General features: G+C 35.4%; 1 protein-coding gene across 15 annotated transcripts in view; it reads right to left on the reverse strand.

Moving 5' to 3' along the window:
• Window positions 1-19,938, reverse strand: part of ANO10 (anoctamin 10) — a 243,284-nt gene that overhangs the window by 89,850 nt on the left and 133,496 nt on the right. For 14 of the 15 annotated variants that reach the window (XM_086850254.1, XM_086850246.1, XM_086850238.1 and 11 more), the window contains 5 exons: window positions 18,397-18,452; window positions 16,828-16,902; window positions 15,683-15,865; window positions 12,174-12,365; window positions 9,976-10,104 (listed from right to left, as the gene is read on the reverse strand). In XM_086850254.1, coding sequence (XP_086706380.1) covers window positions 9,976-10,104; window positions 12,174-12,365; window positions 15,683-15,865; window positions 16,828-16,902; window positions 18,397-18,452 — 635 coding nt within the window. Of the gene's footprint in view, window positions 1-6,513; window positions 7,814-9,975; window positions 10,105-12,173; window positions 12,366-15,682; window positions 15,866-16,827; window positions 16,903-18,396; window positions 18,453-19,938 lie in introns of those variants that run through there. The other variant, XM_086850226.1, reaches the window with a different exon arrangement.

Raw genomic sequence — 19,938 nt, forward strand, 5'->3', positions numbered from 1 at the left:
ATTTTCTAACTAGGAAACATGTGAGCAACAATACATTATTAAGACACTGTAAAGAGGTGTTTATATCTAATCAACAATACAGAGGCTCCAATGCATTTGACTGACTTTCTACTGCTATTTATAGTCAGTTTTACTGATTTCCTATTCTCCATCTCTTTTCCAGATGTAGGTGCAAACCCCGCATTTTCTGCCCTACCTGCTCAGAGCCACTCATTTTCACTCTTAATAATCAGAGAATACAAATGACAAAGTGTATTTCTTGTCCAACTCTGCACACAGTTTAAAAAAAAAAACAAGCCAACCAAAACATACCACATTAGACAAAGACATCATAAAAAACTTCCCCTGGAGACAGAAAAAACATTGCATTCCCTAAAAAAGGAACACTCCTAGAAAGAACAATACCAAGTTGATGCTGCAAACTGCATCAGAGATAAATGGATATCCACTGGACCCCTATAGCTCTACCTATTCACAGATTGCTAAGAAAAGCCTTTTTTCAGTCTTGTGCTGGCAGCTACGGGTAGCACATTTGCAGAGAATTATTTAAATAATTTAAAAGAATAAACTAATACATTATTTACAAAACAAAACAATTCAGCTTCATGAAATGCTAAGCCAGTCTTGAAATGGTTGTGAAGCAAGAAGGCTTTGAATGTTCATACTCTGTCTTGTCATTAAACAATTACTAATCCTAATCAAGTGGAAAGTAAACAATTAATATTAATAGGTATTAACTTGGCTTTTGTCTGGACGTTCAAGTTCCAAATGCCAGCAAGGAAGTGTATTCAGCACATTCAGGCTTGAGCTGGAAATATTTACACATTAAAGGAAAATTCTTTGTGGAAAATATTAAACTAAGTGGGTTTTAAAGAGATCTGAAAGTCTGACTCTTATACAGTTCTTTAAAATGTCTTGTAATTGTCTGCAAAGATCTGTTCTCTATTCATCCTCCCTTTGAAGTTTTGTCATTCTGGCATCCTTGCACAGCCCCAGAAGAAACAGGAAAAAATATTCTTACTCTCTCTTCTCCTGCTGTTCTTCCAGGCTGACACTTCTGAAGCATAGTAATAAGACACTTATTAGCATAGTTAAGAAATGTGCTCTCTTCCCAAAGTATCTCCCCCACCCAGCCTTCGTAATAAGACAGTAATCTGGCAGTATCTACCAGATAATGGTAATTCAGGAGGAATGGCACCGTCTCAGACACATCCATTTCTGATTCTTACTGAAGGAACACAACCCTTCTGGAAAGTTCAGATCTTTTAGCTAACTAGCACCTGATACATTTGTGCCTCCCTGTTCCTACCACTACCCAGCTGACAGCAGGAAGAGAGTATTCCCTTTTTGCTATCATTGTTTCTACTAAGACACCTCCAAGGTTTTTCTCACAGTGAAAAGGCATCCTGTGCTCTTAACACTCATTACTTGTGTCACAACCACACTGGCAGGATCTAACTTAAGAATTAAAAATGCTTCACAGACAGAAAAGACAATTGAAAAAAAAAGCACAGACAAAGCCTACGAAAATCCTGAGTGGAACCAATACATATGGTAATTACTTATGATGCCAAAAGTATATCAACGTTAGTTGCTTAAGTCACATTTTACTAGAGTATAATTCAAATTACTTTGAAAAAGTAGGTACATCACTGTATAAAAGCATTGCACACTTCCTCAGGCAGCTTTAGCCAGATCATTTTCAGTTATTAGACAGGTTATACTGCAAATCACCAGATTCTGGGAATTAATTTTGGAAGAGCATGACTACATATTTGGCTGTACTAATTTACTCTTCCCTTGGCCTCTGCTGCAGAAAGGATCCTGGCCTGTAAAGACCCCTGATCTGATCTAGCCCAGCCTCCTTTGCACGCTGTCTTCTTTAAAGATAAAAATCACTTTCTGAATTGTGTCAGCAAGGAATGAACATTAAATGCTCCAGCTGGAGCAGACACAGCAGCAAAATACATCAACACATTCCAGCTATCAGGGTTGAAAAACCTGATGCCGTACCTTGGTTTCTTGGTGTCCTACACATTACTATATAAGCCCATATATTTAACACATTTCAGTGTTTTTACATAGTTTGAAGACAGCACATGTCATTCATCTGTGTGATTATTTTTCAATTTCTAATATAGCAAATTGAGGACCTGAAAATGAAAGGGTTTGAGTAAAAAACAGAAAATAAGGAGGAACAAATGAAAATTACTCACCAATAGGAAAATGGGAAAATCCTGTTTTAACCTCTGAGACTTTCAAGAATCCACTGGACTAGTTAAGCAGAGATGTTAATGTGCATTTTAATTTCTATACTAACAGAAAGCTATGGAACAACTTACTTAGATCTTTGAATTTTTTAGTGTTTGTTTTCATTCTGACACACTTTTGGCATTAAGTTTTATTATTCAATGATCAAAGAATGAACAATAAATCAGAATGAATATCTCAAAAGAACCAGTAGATGGCAATAAAAAGATCTATGATAAATTTTGATTTTGTAAATATATATAATCTGTAGTAATGTACAACCAGCAAAACTGGGATTTTTTTTTAACCTCATTGATATGGTTCCAGTAGGCTTCTTGAAGCAGCCAGCATTTATAAAATTTTATACAGATAAGTCCATTAATTTTTCCCCACATCTGAAAGGTGAGAATAAAAAAACCTGAGAACAATCTGTTGCTGTAACTCAGAATAACTTATCCAAAATATTTCTTCACTTTACATTAAAACTAAACCTACGATTTCAAGAATCTTTTGCAAAGTAATATGAATATTAAATGCACTGACATTTGAGTTCATTTTTACTCTTAAAATGTTGCCAAACAGCAAAATAAAGAACCAGTAGAATTTGTTAAGTCTTTAGACACAGTCTTTCTGTAAGTCTTTAGGCTATTCAGCAACTACTGGAAATTTCTGCCAGAGTTTTCAGTTTGAAGTTAAAATATTGAACTATTTTTATGTCTCACAATTTCAATTCTAGGAATAAACCAAACTGCTGTGGCTTACCTGTCTAGGAAAGAATAGAAAATTCAAATTACTATTTTGTATTGTATTAAAACTGAAAACATACATATTAGATTTTTAGAAGAGGGCTTTTAGATATGATTTCTTATGCATACATATATTAAGTAAATGTTCACAGCTGAGGTAGGGGTATTCTAGAACAGAACATTATGCTAATTGAAATCACTAGTGCTTTGCATTAACCTTTTTAAATATTCAGCATCAGTAATGCTGCAGAATTATTTTATGCATGTATACAGCAATGAACCAAATAATTACACAATTTGTGCATTTTTCCATTTTCCTATGTTTTCCCATTTTTACCACATGCAAGCATAGATAGGTCTCAGCTAGGATATCAGTTTCACTGAAATAAAATAATTAATTAAATTACCAAGTGTTTTCCAAAAAATGAACCATAAAGCTGTCAGTAAAGTTTGCACCTTACCACAAAACATTTTTGAAAAACAGATTTATATTTAACCCGCCAATTAATATTTTCTCATTATAAGTAAACAATCAAATATTTTTGCCTATACATTTAAATATTAGGAAGAAATTGAAACCACACATCAAATATTTACCAGTAAGTCCTCTACCTTACAGTTATATGTGAAAACTGACAAACTAGTCAGGTTATACGTGTAGTATATATACATGCATGTCAGTATGGAAAAAACACATTACCACAAAAAAGAATTAACACATGGAAAGATACTTCAAGACTGCTGCCAAAAAATTTTCAGCAGTAAGAAAGTTAAGAGTCACCTAATACTCTGAGAAAGTTTTTTCTCTGATTAAAGACTAAATATGTTGAAGACAAAGGAAGAATACACACTGCAATTAGCAGAAAGACACAAGGGGATAAGCATGAATTAAAAGCACTTTTTTTAAAGTGGCACTGACAACTTGGAAAGCAGAGACTGAAAACTTGGAGGGGGTCCATTGGAGAGCCATGTAAAGGGTTGAAAAACCTGACATACAAACACAGGTTGAAGAAACTCAGTTTGTTACACTTAGATAAGAGAAGGTTTGGGAGGGCAAGTAAGATCTAATCACATTTTTCCAGTGCTTAAGAGGTAGTTTTCAAGAAGACAGAGCTACCCTCTTCACGAAGATGCACAGTGAAAGAACAAGAGGTCATGAGCTACTAAGCTGCACCAGAGAAATTTCTTTCTTCCCATAAGAAAAAACCCTATTATTTGCCACAAGAACAATTCAACAGCGGACCAGGCTGCCCAGAGAAGTGGTTGACTCTCCCTCACCAGTAGTGTTCAAGTCTTACTTTATCAAGAAAAGGACATTGAGAACTTAATCCAGGGTCCTGCATTCAGCAGAAGGTTTGGGCAAATAATCTCCAGAAGTCCCTTTCACCTACTCTGCTCTTTATATCTTAAACTCTGCAGCTCCTATATGCTACATTAGTATCTGGCAAAAACAGAGAAATAATTTAGCAAAAACACCATTTTATGCACAGCTGTTGTGCTTCAACCTTTGCGCTTCTGTAACTCCACTAGTGTCAAATGATTTATATATGTGTGTATGCTCATGCAGCCTATTTTTCTGCAACTTTTTGCCAGTTCCTTTCCTACTAAAGTTGGCCCTTACATAAATGTATATTTAGCATGTAAAACCCATGAGTTTTACATGAACAAAGCTATTTGCTCCACACATGCAGAATGCTATACCAGGCAGGACCATGCCTCACTTCCACCTGGCCAGAATGGAGTTGTGTACATTACTGCCAGGAAATAATTCCACTAGAACTGTTTTGTAAAAACTAAAATCACCCAGCTTTAACTGGAGAAAATAGATTGCACTGAAGTCTGCTGCAAAATATTTAAGAAATTTTAAAGGAAATTGTAAAGGCAAAAATAGATTTTGACTTTATTCACCTAAAATGCTTCTGCCCAGAAAGCAGATCCAAAATATCTTCAACTGCATGCAGGATCCAATGTTTACTAATTTTCAAATTTGTGAAGAATGCAAAGTATGATGATGCCTAGAACTAAATGATACATACCTTGTCATCTACTGGAATTCAAACTGCTTGGCTCTAGTAGTTTTTCCCAGTTTCTCTAGCACATCATTTCAGAAACAACTGTCAAGGTTACTGTTGAGCTGACTGAGTGTTAGGACTACTACATCAAGACTGCTCAGTAGCAGCTCAAGGAGCTTCTAGTTCTACACCAGGAGGCCTTTGATGGAAAAATACACTTAATAAAATGGAATTCTAAAGAAAAGCTGTATACCAGGCAACTCTCAATCACTCAGATTTTTGATTAGCTTTATTGACACACTATGATTCCTGTTTTTCAGCCTTTTATAAATGGGTCATCAGCTCCTTCTCACCCAGAGAAACCAAAGCTTAAGAAAAGACTACTTCCTTTATTCCACTCCACACTTCTTACAGAACTGACTTTTCAATACAGGTTTTTCTATGAAGCTCATGAAGATCTATGTCCTTATGAGGACACCATGAAATTAAATCAACACAGACCAACTGTTTAAGCCATGTTTACTACAAATACACCACCCATGTCCCTATGCAAAGGTCCTCTACTTCATCTATTTAATCTACATTCTTCTCAAAAATCATGTTTCTAGATTGTAATGTCAGATTTTATATTACCATTATCAAGGAGGACCTTTATTACTGCCTATTATTCCCAAGCTAATTCCCAAATACCTCATGTGATGTAGAATATCCAGGTTAAGTGCACTTCTGCAAAAAAGCTTTCCATTAGTTTACTGCACTTCAGGGCTGGATACACAAGTTGCTTTTGGAGGCTAGAACACATTCATGATGAGCTGTACTTCACAGCTACTGCTTCAAAACACCACTACTAATGTACTATTAAAAGCAAAAATCACTGCTTAAGAGTAGTACAAAGAACTGATTTCTTGAACTCAACTCTTAGAGTAGTCCCGAGACTGGGACTACTTAATTAGTGTTCCTTAAATTAATCAAAGTCCACATAAAAAAGAAACAGTCATCAGGAACAAAGCTCTTTGTCAACCATTTTTCCAAGAAATTTTTTTAAAAGGACTGCAGAATTAAGGTTACATTTGTTTTAGCCTACTTCCCTAACTATGCAGAAGTTACTTCAGAGTTATTTCCTTTTTTTGTGATTTAAATCAGTGTATGCAGTCAGAACTGATTTGGAACAGTTTCACACAAGCACAGACGCGTGCTTGGAATGTCCTACTTTGCACCTGAATTCACACCAGAATTATGTGTCTGTGGTGAAGTCTGAATAACTAAACACACAACGTGATACAACTATTTTAAAATTTGTTTGAAATAAAGATTTACTGTTTCCTGCTTTAAGGACATTCAGCTACTTCTTTTTGTTTGAAAACAGCACTGGCTGCAGTCAGCATCCATCCGTAAGTAAAAGAGGGGAGTTTCATCATTCTGCTCCTGGTTCAAATCATGTTGCCATGGAAGCAGATGTTGAATTGATGAAAATAGGTCAACTGTTCAAAAAAAAAAATCACTGGTTTAATAGTTTAAAAAATATTACTATATTTTATTATTTTAATGCTAGCCATTATTTTGAAATTGGTAATATTTTATTCTGTAGTATTCTAATAAACATTTACTTTGCTCAAAGAATACATATTCCCACCAAAAATGCAGACAGCATCACAGTTAAGAGTTGTTAATGGAAAAAAAATATTTTGCATAAATCAGTAGGGGCTGGGTACAGAATGCTTACAAGAATATCACATACAGTTCTTTGTTACTTCAGTAGTGGGTGGTGTTAAATGTTGTCATATAAACTGTTTCCCTTTGAAAAGTATTAGTATTATTATTAAAAAGCACTACCATTTTTTGGAAGAAAAAAAGAATAAAAATCAGGACATCACTAATACCTATGCTTGGCTTTGACAGCAACAGTGCTTTTCTGTTTGGTTTTGCATCAAACAGATATCCAAATACTCAACTGGAGTCTCAGTTACTAAAAACTGATTAAAATACTTGAAGACAGCTAAGATTTAAGTAGGTTACCCCATCAACAGAACATGTGAAAATACACATAGCCAACTCAAAGAAATTTCTCTCTTAACATTTTCAAACTGCCTGCCAAGATGCTGTCAAAATAGCATAAACACACAGTAAAATTCTCATCTTTACCTGCAGCAAACATCAGAAAATAAAATAACTCAACTGTACTATATTTTTCTGAATCTCTACTAGGTGATCTGAAACACTTTTCTATCAACACCCTGACATATCTGAATTTTTGTCTACCCTGGCATTGATGCACTTAAAACGCATCAGGTTTGTCCTAGGAGTTTCATATAATATATTCTGTTCCTGAGTATTTCTGTACAAGTGAAATGCAGAATTTATTCATTAATAAATAGAGTAAAGATGCATGGGAATACTGCCAATACATGAGATTTGTGCTCCTTTCATAACTCAGAGATCTTTCTTGTAGATTAAGTGATACCTAAAAGTAGAAGGGCTCAGTGGTGCAGAAGTCCTACAAATTTAATCCAGCACAAACCTGCCACAGCACTACTGCATGTCTCCCACACACCACTGCTCCTGCCCTGCTCCCTAGTGAACTGGGTCAGACAGATTCTCCCACATCACTTCCCTGATCTGTTTCATCACACACCAGATAAAAAGAAAGTCCCAGTGTAACAGATAAGATGGGAGTAAATACACAGGAAGCAAAAGCAAAAACATCCCCATCTCCTGAAAAAGACATAAATCTATACTGCTGCTGTTCATAGCTCCATAGCATCCAGTAATCCTCCTCTTTGAACCTTTTGTAATCAATGTTTTAACCTGAAATATGGACAGAACCTCTGATTAAAAAATTTCTGTAACATGTAACATAAGAACATTTAACAGTCAACACAATTGAAACCATTTTGAACAGAAATAAAACTTATGTTTGCTGTGTTCATTTTCATATTTTTTTTCAATTAAATTTCTCTATAACATGTTTCACTTAGGAGAACTCTTTTGGACTCTAGAAAGTTCAAAATTCGTGTTACATAATTTTTTGCAATATTGTATGACCTGAGCTATTCTCCGTCTCTTTAAAAAACTACAACAAATAAACCAAAAAAAACCCCTAGCCCTACAACTATGAAGTTGTCAAATACTTTTTAAAATTTACTGAAAGAGCGCCTTTACAGAGACTGTGAAAGTTTTATATTTCACACTGAGTGGTTTTGGAACTGTTTATAACCAACCAACAACATTTCAAAGAATTCACATGGCTTGTAATGCTCCAGAAACATACTGTAACACTCACATGTTGGTTTTGCATCTCTCTGTTTCCTCAGAAAATATACAGCTGGTAATAACACAAAAACAATCACAAAAAAAATAAAAAAATCAGACTACAGTATTTAAAAACATCAAGCCTACTGGATACTTCTGATTGAAACATTTTTTAATAGACCTTTTCTGACCAATGCATTATGGTATGTTGTTTTATTGTTTGGTTGTTTAGCATTTTTTTAATTAAACAGAATAGAGAATACTTGAGTTTTCTTTAATCAAATTATCTTTTCATTTCCTCTGGCTCACCCAGCATTAGCCCTCAATAGTCCTTTCATACTATGTTAATTACAGATCGGTGGTCTTCACCAAAGTTATTTCTCTATATAAGATCACATTTTCCCCTCCCCTCCCCTCAGTACTAATTTACCTTCTCCCACCAAACTTTCATCCTTTTGTTTTCTGAATCTCCTTTTCCACAGTATTTATAGATAATTTGAGATAGAATGTTAAGGAGTTCCAAGAGCTACCTCATTATTATGCTGCAATTCCCATACCCTAAAGGGTTGCATATTAGCAGAATTTAAATTTCAAGAAAAGTGCTGTTATTCTCCTTTAGTCTACACCAAGAAATGGAGGTCTGCCTAGAGATCACATTTAAACAGATAAAAGGGTAACACACAGCAAGCAAAGGCAAAAACAGCCCCATTTCTAAGCTGTCAAGAATCCATACTGCTTACATTTACTCAGCCAGTTTTCACAATGTCACCTCTCTAGATATGTTCCAGTAATGAGCTATATTGTTACATCTGATTCGCTAAGTTAGTTTAATAGTAAAACACCTCACTGAGGTTAATGCAAATGTCCATACAAGAGTGCATCATGCTGCCTGTAGACTCAAACTTCAGTCGACATGATTCATATTTACAGCTAAATCTGCAAACCTTAAGGCTTGGAAAGTAAAATTCAAAGCAAGCTGATGATTCATTGCATAAGACTTAATATCTGTAAAAAGAACAACAAGGAAATATCTGCTCCTGATGTACCTCTGTAAGGTGATGCACTTTAGTAATTACATAAACACAATCCAGACCTTTTGCCGTAAGAAAAGTAATCCAGTTTCTAAAGCTAAAATAGAATGATGGTAAAAGTCAAGGCAATGCAATACTAGAAAGCCCTGAAGGAAAGATTTATAAGGGCAAAGTCCTTCAATATCAGTTCTGTAAAATACCCAGTTATCCCTCCATGTGTGAAAAGGAATGACACTGATGTGCTTACTACATGGAATTAGGAGAAGATTAAACCCAAATGCTGTTACAATCACAAATATTTACAGTCATGACACATAGTTGTTTCAGATAAGCCCTATAGGATATGTCCATAAAGATTATGTAGGAAGTCTTTTAAGATATGCTGGGGTCATAACCCAAGTAAAGAAATAAACAGTTCACAAAAATGTGATTATTTTCCTTCTTGAAATAGCACTACTAAATACTTGAAGTACATGAAGCAACAAATGCATGGTATCTTGGGAATGCTTGGGAAAGTATGGCAACAGCATTCACAGTAAATGTAAACACAGAAGAGAACTAAATCAAAAAAGAAAGACTTTGAAATACTTCTCTGATAGGAAAATCTTAACTTCCTTCTAATATAAGCTGTGAGGTAAAGTGCTTGTGTTGTTTGCTACAACATGCATTGTTTGAAGTCAGACTTACCTCTACGAATGCCACAGTCAGAACAAGGTCCATCTTTGAGTCTGGGAAAAGGGCATCCACTTCTGGAGACATTCCAATCAGTACACAATTAGTAACAACTGATATTACACTCATAGTTTCGAAGGCCAACTGAAATAAACACAAATATATTTATAGTTATGACCATTACCTCGAACTTACTAGTCCCCAAATTGCTCTGCATACCTCTATCTTCATTAAAGCCTCAGAAGACCCATTACTTTAACTTATTTTTTGTCATCTTTTGAATTCTGTGGCATAGGACTTGTTTGGCAAGCAGTCCAAACTCACCATCTTGACAAGACCACAACAAGGTTGTAACCTGAATGCATGAAAGAGTAAGCACTCACCTACAGTTGTACCTCTAAACAAATTTATTTCAGGATAAAGGAAAAACTGCAAAATCCCAAGAGGAACTTGTAGTCCTAATATTGGTTTTGGAAGTTCTGTCTGAATGTTGAGATGAAAAGATAAGAATGGTTCAGAACACCTTTTTTAAATCACAACCACTTGAGATTTGTTGATATATTTACATTAAAACACATGCAATAACAAGTCTATGAAGCTCTTGCCTACAGAGCTTCCACAAAATGTCTGAAAATATTAATACAGCTTAACAATTACATTTGCAATAGAATGGTTACTTATTCCAAGGTCCTGTCTGGAATGAGAAAGACTGACACAGAATTGTAGTGACTGTCACAATGAATTAGCAGAAATAGCTTTCTCCTTGACAAGAAGCTAGTGACTCAGCTCACCTGATAAAATAATTCCAGTATTCCTTCAACAGAAATCTTTCAGCAAATACTCTTATTTCCCACGTGAAATGGATGACTTGAAAATTTAGTTATTTTTAATTCACAAAGCAATTTAATTTCTGCTATTAGTTAAAAAATGACATCATAAAACAAAGTTACTGTACTGTAGTAATAATTTTTCAGCCTACTGCCTTGATTGAAACAAACTGTTCTAGCAAAAAAAAAACTATTAATACACCTGCAGCTATACTTGTGACTTATGACCAGAGCCTGATTTTTCTGGTGGTTACACAACTGGTCAATGCAGCTATGCCCTTAAGATGTTGGCAGCACAGATCTGGACAGAGAAAGTACATCCTATGTTAAAATGAAATCAGATTATAATTCATACATTTTAATGACTTACTATTAAAAGACTTCACCTCTCAGTCCACTTCACTAATATCTATGTATGTGTCTAATGAATATTGCTCAGAATCCTTGGTTTGCATGTTTTTACTGTGCGTTTTATGTGAAGTTTAAGGATTTCATTTCTTACCTCTCGCTTGCATCATGTGGTAATATTTACAACCCCTCCAAACTGAATAATCCATTAGCTCATTGTGACCTTTATCTCCATTACATAGCACTAGAAAATCTGTTAAATAAAACTAGAATATGGATCATGCCTTAGAAAGGTCCCCTAGCCTTATCACACTTCCTTAAAAAGCACTGCTATTATGGAATGCTAAAGTTAGTCACTCCAGAAAACTCTGGTCTGGATCAGTTCACTGATGCAGCACACTCCACAGGCCCCAAAATAGCTGGTGGCAGCATGATTGCATGGACAAACAACTGAGGACAGAAAATGCTTAACTCAGTACTATTATCATGAAATTGTTTAGATAGACTACAGTGTTCAGGCTGTGCAGAAAGTTCCAGCTCCTGCTCACAGTTCCAGGTTGTTTTCAAATTAGTCAGCTTGAGTACCAGTAACCATGGGTGCATAGGCCACAAGCCTGGCTTAGGAATCCAACTACTTACCCATTCTTGCATTTCTTTTGAAACTGCTGCTGAGCTCCCCACTTCTAAGATTGCATCAGAAGTTACCATTTCTAAAATACACTGGCTATAAAGAATACTGGGCAGTATCTAGAAGCTTTGATTTGTTGAAGTTGCAACACAAGTACAATACATACACAAGAACTAAAGAAAAGATCTGCTTTATTTTCCAAGGCAGCTGAAAAGTCTTGGTCAAAAGTCCCACCAAAAATATCACTGGGATATATAGTTGGATAGATGATACTCCAGGGCATTGAAGAGAACAAAGTACCTACTGAAGTTTAAAGGGGCTCATGGGACAAACACAAAGCTTTCATACTGTTGCTGAAACTTATTTTAAACAAATTAATAGGAAAAAGAAAAAAAAGACACAAAAATTACCTGCCAAACACCAATATTTGCTGTGGGTTCTGCAAATGGACGCTTGTAAACTCTGCACATCTTTAAGGCATCAGAATATATCTCTGTGATGTTGTTTAACACTGCAAAAACAGCTGCCAGTGGATAAACACATGAGAAAAGACTCACATAGCCAAACTGCAGGAACAACTCCAGGTAATCATCAAAAGTACCCTGAAAAACAGAGGAAATGTAAGAACAACTTTAACCTACAAAAAATCTATGAAGAAACACAGAAATAATACTACAGTTGTAAATATGTTTCCTCATCCCAAATCAGTTGTTTGGAAATGACTACTGAGAGTAGACAAGATTTTTTTTAAAAAATCTAATTAATTTGGAATTATTCAATCACTAAAAACTTCTTATATGGGGAGGTCCAGATTTTTCCTTTTGCCTAATGCATTTTCTGCAAGTTACACTTCCTATCCTTATTACATGAAGTAAGTACAAAAACGCATTCAACCTATGCAGGTTCCTGAAATCTCAGTTAAACAGTAACAGAAGGAACAGTGAGGAACAGAAAAACAGCATCATGCATTTAAACTGGCAGAACATTCTCCTGAGAGCACTGTGGCAATAAAAGTCCTAGCATTTCAGTCTGTCCAAGAAAGACCTAACCAGAATGGTAGGCTGGTAGATAGGCAACTCTTTCCTGGTATTTCTGCTTGTTTACTTCAAAATGGGCAGGACAGAAGACTGAAAGACAGAAGATTGAAATCTAAAAGGCAGCACTGACATCTGAAAGAAAAAAAACCCTATTTAACAAATCACAATAAATCTATAACCTGATCCTTAAACCAAGAATGGGGGTACTTAAACACTGATTAAGTATTCACATGCAGGTGATCATTTATTTATTTGCATATTAGTTTTGTAGCATAAATGATAGTTTGCTATGATTGCAGCAATTTTGTTATGAAAGAACCAAACTAACCACTTTTAAAGAAAAAGTGTTCATAAACAAAGGATAGTGAAATACCATAAAGAAGTTAAAGTGGGATCTAGGTATCTTGTATTCACACAGACACATGTATTGTCCTCTCTCTCAAAACTGAAATCATGAAGACTTGACAGTAACTGAAATTATTGCAAAAACCACATGAAAGTGGTTTTGGTTCCATGCATCAGACACATGGTTATCTACTCTTTTTTGCCCATCATAGCTGTTAAACTGACTGCCATCTCCAATACCTAGTGCTTTTTTCTCCTAGGAAACAGAGACAGGCAGTAGAAGTCTGCAAGCTCACAACTCAAGACGGGGTACTCATTAATTGCATTTCTCACCTGAGCTTGCTTTGAAGTTCCACAGTATAGTTTGGTCTCACAAACCCATCTGCAGGCCAGACCATGAACAGCTACCTAACTTTTTAAGACATGAAGATTTTTTTCCCCTCAGAAACATTTTGTACAAATTTTAAATTTTACTAAGGTCTTCTTTAGGAACATTTGCAGGAATATTCACTGGGATGGCAGCCACACATCTGCTACTGCTATCATTTTCTCAGACAATCACTGCAGGCAAAGAGAGAGCTTTCCTTTGTGCTCCTCCTTCTGGTAACTGCACAGTATTCCCACTGCTTCTTCACACTTCTCATTTCCTTGACCAATACCTACTGGCTTTTAGAACAGCAGAGTATGAATTAAATAAGTATTTGTTTTTCTCCTACTCAATTTATGAAACTTTGTGTAAGAAAACAGGAGTCCAAGACTATATTAAAGAAATTTGTAACTGTGCCATTGGCAGCCACATGATCAGCTACAGCATCAAGGAAACAAAAACAAGGAATAAATTATGAAGAAAATTAACAAGAGGAGTGAAACAAAAATTAGAAAAATAAAAATTAAGAAATTACTGCATGACATCTTTACATCTTAAAACAGGGCTGGATATTTGAAAAGTGAGAATGAGGACAAAAAGAATAGAGAATTAAAGGCTGAAGAGGATGTGAAAAAAGAGATCAAAACAAAGGAGGCTGAAATACAGAATTTTGTCAAGACTTCTCAGTTACTAAACAGTCAAATGCTTCCCCCTTGTGACAGTTTTAATTTTAGAAATATTCTTGCCTGTTGACAGCTCACTGCTTGCAAACAAATCAGTGGTCTAATACTGTTTATTCACAAGCACAGCAAAACAATAATCTTTAGACTGAATATAAAATTAAGGCTTTGAGTACACAGCATTTAGAACTGAAACTGAGGCTAGCAGTGGACACATCCAAGGCAAAGTCCTAACTCTACAACTGACCTCTTGGGTCCCCCATGAAAAACTATTCAGGGTACAACAGGTGCAGATTCACTTGATCCAGCTCTGCACAAGCAGCACAAGGCAGTGTGACTCAGACACCACTCTGGGTTTGTATGTGACAGCTGAGATTCAGGAGTCAGCTCAGGTCTAAAAGGCAAAGCTTATTTGGTCAGGCCTGATGCTGACACACAACTCTGGGAGCTGTGCTGGCCGATGTGCAGGTGCAGTGCTGGACTGTGCCCATTTACCAGCTCAGACAATAACGCAGGAGCTTCTGCTGTGTTCTGCACTGCAAGACAGGCTGTCTAATTCTATCTCTTTCCAACCTTCACACAGGAATATATTTGTACAGTTTTTAAATTGTGAAGGTGATAGTTCTTTCTCTCTTTCCCATTTCATGGCACTTCATGCAGGAAGAGAGGAATTTGATACGGTGTTATTCTCAAATTTAAAACTGCTAATGTCTACCCTTTACATGAAAGATACACTATCTACACGTACTTCTTATTTTATAAAAGCAAAAGTCATACAGTATTATGACTCTTGTGACTGTGCTTGCAGCATCTGATCAACTTGTCAGCCAGTCTGTGAGGCCTTAACATACACACTGACATGCACTGTGTAAATTCCTTCAGAATCTTAAGTAATGAATTGCATGAAATCTACTAAAAATAATTAAAAATTATATTGGATAGAAGGTGGTCAAGAACAGAACCAAGACAGTGAATACCAAAGCTTTGTTATTTGGTTTCAAGAGGCAAGAGCATCCAGCTGGAATATTGTTTTGAATAGTTGGTTTCTTCTGTCCTCCTTTTCTGGCCACATCCAGATGTGTTCTCTCTCAGGCTCTAGTTCAACTGACCATTTAAACTAGTACTACTGCAAAATCCAACCAAAACAGAAATAATTTCCCTCTTCCCTGTGCCAGCCTACTCATCCTGGTAGTGTTTGGGTTACCCTTGGAGATTAAAGGCATATTACACAAATACTTCTTTCCAGTGATACAGATTAGGTAGTTCCAGATAGAGCTGTTCATTCCTTCCCCTTCATTCTGGTGTTACTACACTGTATCCACTTCCTGATCCAGGATAACCTACAGCTGCATAAACAGCTACCAGCAAAGCTGATGAAGCTGGAAATAAGCCACGCCAGAAAGCCAAAAATAATCTTGTTTGCCTTGGCTGGTGCCTCTGTCAACAAGAGCCCAGAAAGGTTTTAACTCTTTTACAGTACTACAACGTACCAAATAGGTTCCCATTTCTTTCTCCATGTTGACCTGTTCAGCTAATGACAGGTCTGCATCAGTTTTCTTGGAACACATGCGTTTCTTCATCTTCCTGTTGTATCTCTTCTGGAGCCAGTAAGGAAGTAAGGATTCTGCAAACTGGTTGAGGATCTGCGAAGTTATCAGCAAAGTGGCCAAACTCTTAAGTAAAAAAAAAAAAAGAAATAAAAAATAAAACAATTGTGATGAATCTATGATCATTTGCAATTCTGTGAGCTCAAGTAACACTGTAAGTTACTATATTATGAAAAATGGGCCAGCCTAACAAACCTAGCAATAGCATATGAAAAGTGTAAATTATCTAGTTCCCATCCTTTGCTGTGTGCTGAAAAGGACTAATTAGGAGTTAGTAGTCTAAATATTTTGTGTATCTAGATATATCTTGAAAACAGTACACCAAGTACAGTGAAGGATAATGCATATTTAATATATGCCAATGACAATCACAGAGCTAAAGACTGAAATTTTTTCTATGTTTTTTATTTCTTGATTTTACCTGAAAGTAGAGGAAGTGTCACAAATGTTATGTCTGGTATAGATGGATATGTCAAGTGTTTTGCTAGAGATCACTTCAGAGTAACAGAGGTCTTGAGCTGAAGTTCTTGTTGTACTGCTCATTATGTTTAGAGCAAAAATATTTTCCTTATACCAATTTTTCATGCATTTGAGAGTGAAAGTTGATTTAAAATACCAACTACAAATTATTTTTGCTTTTATTTATTCTCAGATCCCCACTGTAGTTGAACTTAATCACGACCCTATTCTCAAGAGTCTCTCATTAAGAACACTACAGAGAAGAACATTTTCTAACATAAAAGGAAATAAAGAGGAAATTAAAATTTCCCAGTCTCATCTGTGTGAGAGAATAATCAAATTTATTTGAAAACAGTTCCTCATTTATACAGAGAGAAAGAATTACTCTACTCCATTATGATTCTGCAATAATGTTAGGGGAACTGAAACATGGAAGTTGGATTTCTAAAATATAGGTGAAATATATTAATTGCCAAGTTTATGTTTTAGAATAACTACTGAAGTCTGTTCAAATCAATACTTTATTTTCTGAGATTCATCAACATTCTTAAGATGTTCTTGGAACTCACCTGCCTCAAAAGCTTCATATCAAACAATACAAAGGCAATGTAGAAGAGAGATGCAAAACAATTTAAGAAGTTGAACTGCAAATAAAAATATTTGGTTTTAGTACTTGAGCAAAAGTTCAGATGCAGAATATCATCTAACTTAACAGCTGCCTTGATTAAATGGCTTTCATGAAGATGTACACTGCCCATCAAAATTTTCTTTACCATTTTTAAACCTCAGAAAAAACATATTTTCAATATTGGTCTTACTCAGTTTTTCACTTAACAAGCTTAAAGCTTGCCTAAAGCAAAGTGTACAAAGAGAGCTACAACTGAATTATGAAATGTAGGCATTAAAAACACATCACCTTGTACTTAATTTTCTTTTTTTTGGCAATTTCTCCAGATAGGATTAGAGAAGGGATATAATGATCTTTATTTAGTGACTTTTTTAAAAAAAATACTTAGTCAAAATACATTTACTCTCAATCTGTAAAAATGTTCCTTTATATATGTTAGTTCCAGTTTATGTTTAATCACTTCAAAAGGTTTTATGGCCAAGAGAAATATTTCCTACTTCTAAAATAAGACATAATCACAGTATTTAATCAAACTCTGAAGATTCCTACTTGCTGTCAGTGCTGCAGCTCCTGTTTTGGAGCTCTTGGCCCATACAGATAATATTGGGAGTGCAGAGAGCCATTCACAGACTGAGAATGAAAACTGGGGGAAACTTACACTTAACATTTCTTTATTTCTATAATCATTTTGTATAAATACCCTATGGGGAAAAATAAATGGTTCTAAGTTTTATGAGAAAGGCTACAGGAGGAGATAAAGGTATAAGTGATATCTAAAAGAGTTTCAGCTCTAGAGGTTACCAGTAACAGATGGGTAACACAGAGATTTAACACAAAAAAAAGAACCCCAAAACAAAACCAACAAACAAACCAAACCCCAAATAAACATACACACATACAAAAACATGGTGAAGGAAATAAAGAAGGAACTCTAAGGAAACTGAGGAAATAAACAAGGAAGAAACTGAAATTATCTCTTCAAAAAGGAAACAAGATTAGATAAATTAAACAGATCTACATGTCCTGTGAACTGCACAGGAGTAGACTGATGGACAGGTATTTTCAGGTCCCTCTGACTGGTTAGTATAACTAACCAGTTATATATATATATATACATATATATATATATACACACAGTTAGTATAACTAACTCTGAATGATAGTATAGGTGGAAGTTCATGTATTAACTTTTCAAAATGTGGTTTACCATCAGATCATGCAAAAATTGAACAGAATAGTTCTCAGTTGAAGGCAAGACCACACCAATTAATAAAAACTTATATATACAGCATCCTAATGAAAGAACAATTCAATACAAATAAAAAGCTAACTCCACTATAAAAGAGGCATCTAAAATAGTCTAGCAGTTACTGCAACCCTAACAGCAATCTTGTTTACTCTGATATTTGTGCTACTATTTGGCCTTGAGTAAAACTGTAGGTCACTGTGGTACAGTCACACAAGCTGTCTTTCTAAAAAATCTTAAAAGCTGCTTATATGACATACTTACCACTAAAACCTTCAGAATTAAATGATTCTGATATGAAGACTCCAGCCTGTGATTTTCTAAAATACAACAAAGTTATAAATTAGTAATCAGCAAAAGATCCTACCACGTCCTACACATTGCTATCCAAAGAGTGAACAGACACTTTTATTCCACATAAAAACTACTTATCTAACAGTTTATATTATTCAAACACTTCATGGTAGAAAGATTTTATACTATTTTTACCAATACCTCACTTAATCTATGAAGGTAATCTGATCCACAGTATTATCATACATATTTTTGATTACAACTCCAGTATTTTTTCTACTGCAAAAATTTCTTCTTTTACATATTTCTTACTCTGAAGAGTTATTTTATAAAAGAAAAAAAATCCATTGCTCTTAAGACTTAACAAAATGTGTCTAGTTATCGACTGTTCTTTGGCTGAAAACTAATGCAAGATTAATAGGAATATATAATGGAAAGTAACAATACCAAATTTAATTCAAAGCCAGTAAATATGAAAATATTCCCATCTCTTTACAAGGAATTTAGGTAAGTCCCTACACTCTAGAGCAAGATGAGCGTACGTGAAGCTCAACAGATGCATTACTCGCTCTAAATTGAGATTTTCAGTTCATTCAAGATAAACAGTCAAAACCTGATGTTTCAGGAAGGCTGATTTACTAGAGGGGAGAAAAGGGAAGTGGATGGGAGATTTTCAATTTCTTTCTGCTGTTCTGTTAGACTGTACCTTTAAAGCCCTGGGTAAGCAGTAACTGAGAAGGCAGCACGCTAGATGTGCTGTTGTTTCAACAAGAATGAAAGGAGACACCAACACCTACAGACCTTGCTCAGGACAAAACATCAGAGCACTACTCTGACAGGAGCATCAAGTTAGGCCTGACATGAAAATGCATTCAAGTGACTGCAATTTTTTACTTTTAGCTTCTGCTACACAATCAGCTTTCATGATAAATGGGTGAAAGAGGGGTGCTTAAAATACCCCAAATTGTTTTCCATGCTTTGTCACTTTAGCTGTAAAGTCAGGTATTATTTGAAAATATGCCAGGTGGGAGAGAAGATAGGACATCCAGATGAGCTTTTGAGCCTATTCAGAGCATGGCAGCAGAAACACATTGGATAGCACAGAAAAGGCACAAGCTGCCAGTGTAGCAGGTTACATAAATACTGCCTCTGCTGAACATGAAACGTCAGTTTAAAACCCAGCAAGTCTGGATTAAAGAAACCCTTGAGCTGCCTGTTAGAGACATTTTAGTCTATCAGATCAACATAAGTGAGTATTTCACAGAAATGCCTTTTCTTACAGTATATTAAAAACAATGAAACAGCCAACTGAGCCCTAGATATGAATTTAAAAAATATTATTTAAATAAAAGCCTTGAACAGTCATAAACAAAGAAATGGCTTGCTTTTACTATGATGGATGCCAGGTTGCATTTGCTGAGCAAATAATTTTGGCAAGCATAACCAACCCCCACTTCAACACCTCTTTTTATTCTGTCTTCTGCATCAATCTCCCTTTTGCCTTATCTTTCT

This window comes from Cyanistes caeruleus, chromosome 1 (genome assembly GCF_971803275.1).
Source record: "Cyanistes caeruleus chromosome 1, bCyaCae1.hap1.1, whole genome shotgun sequence".
Taxonomy (NCBI): Eukaryota; Metazoa; Chordata; class Aves; order Passeriformes; family Paridae; genus Cyanistes; species Cyanistes caeruleus.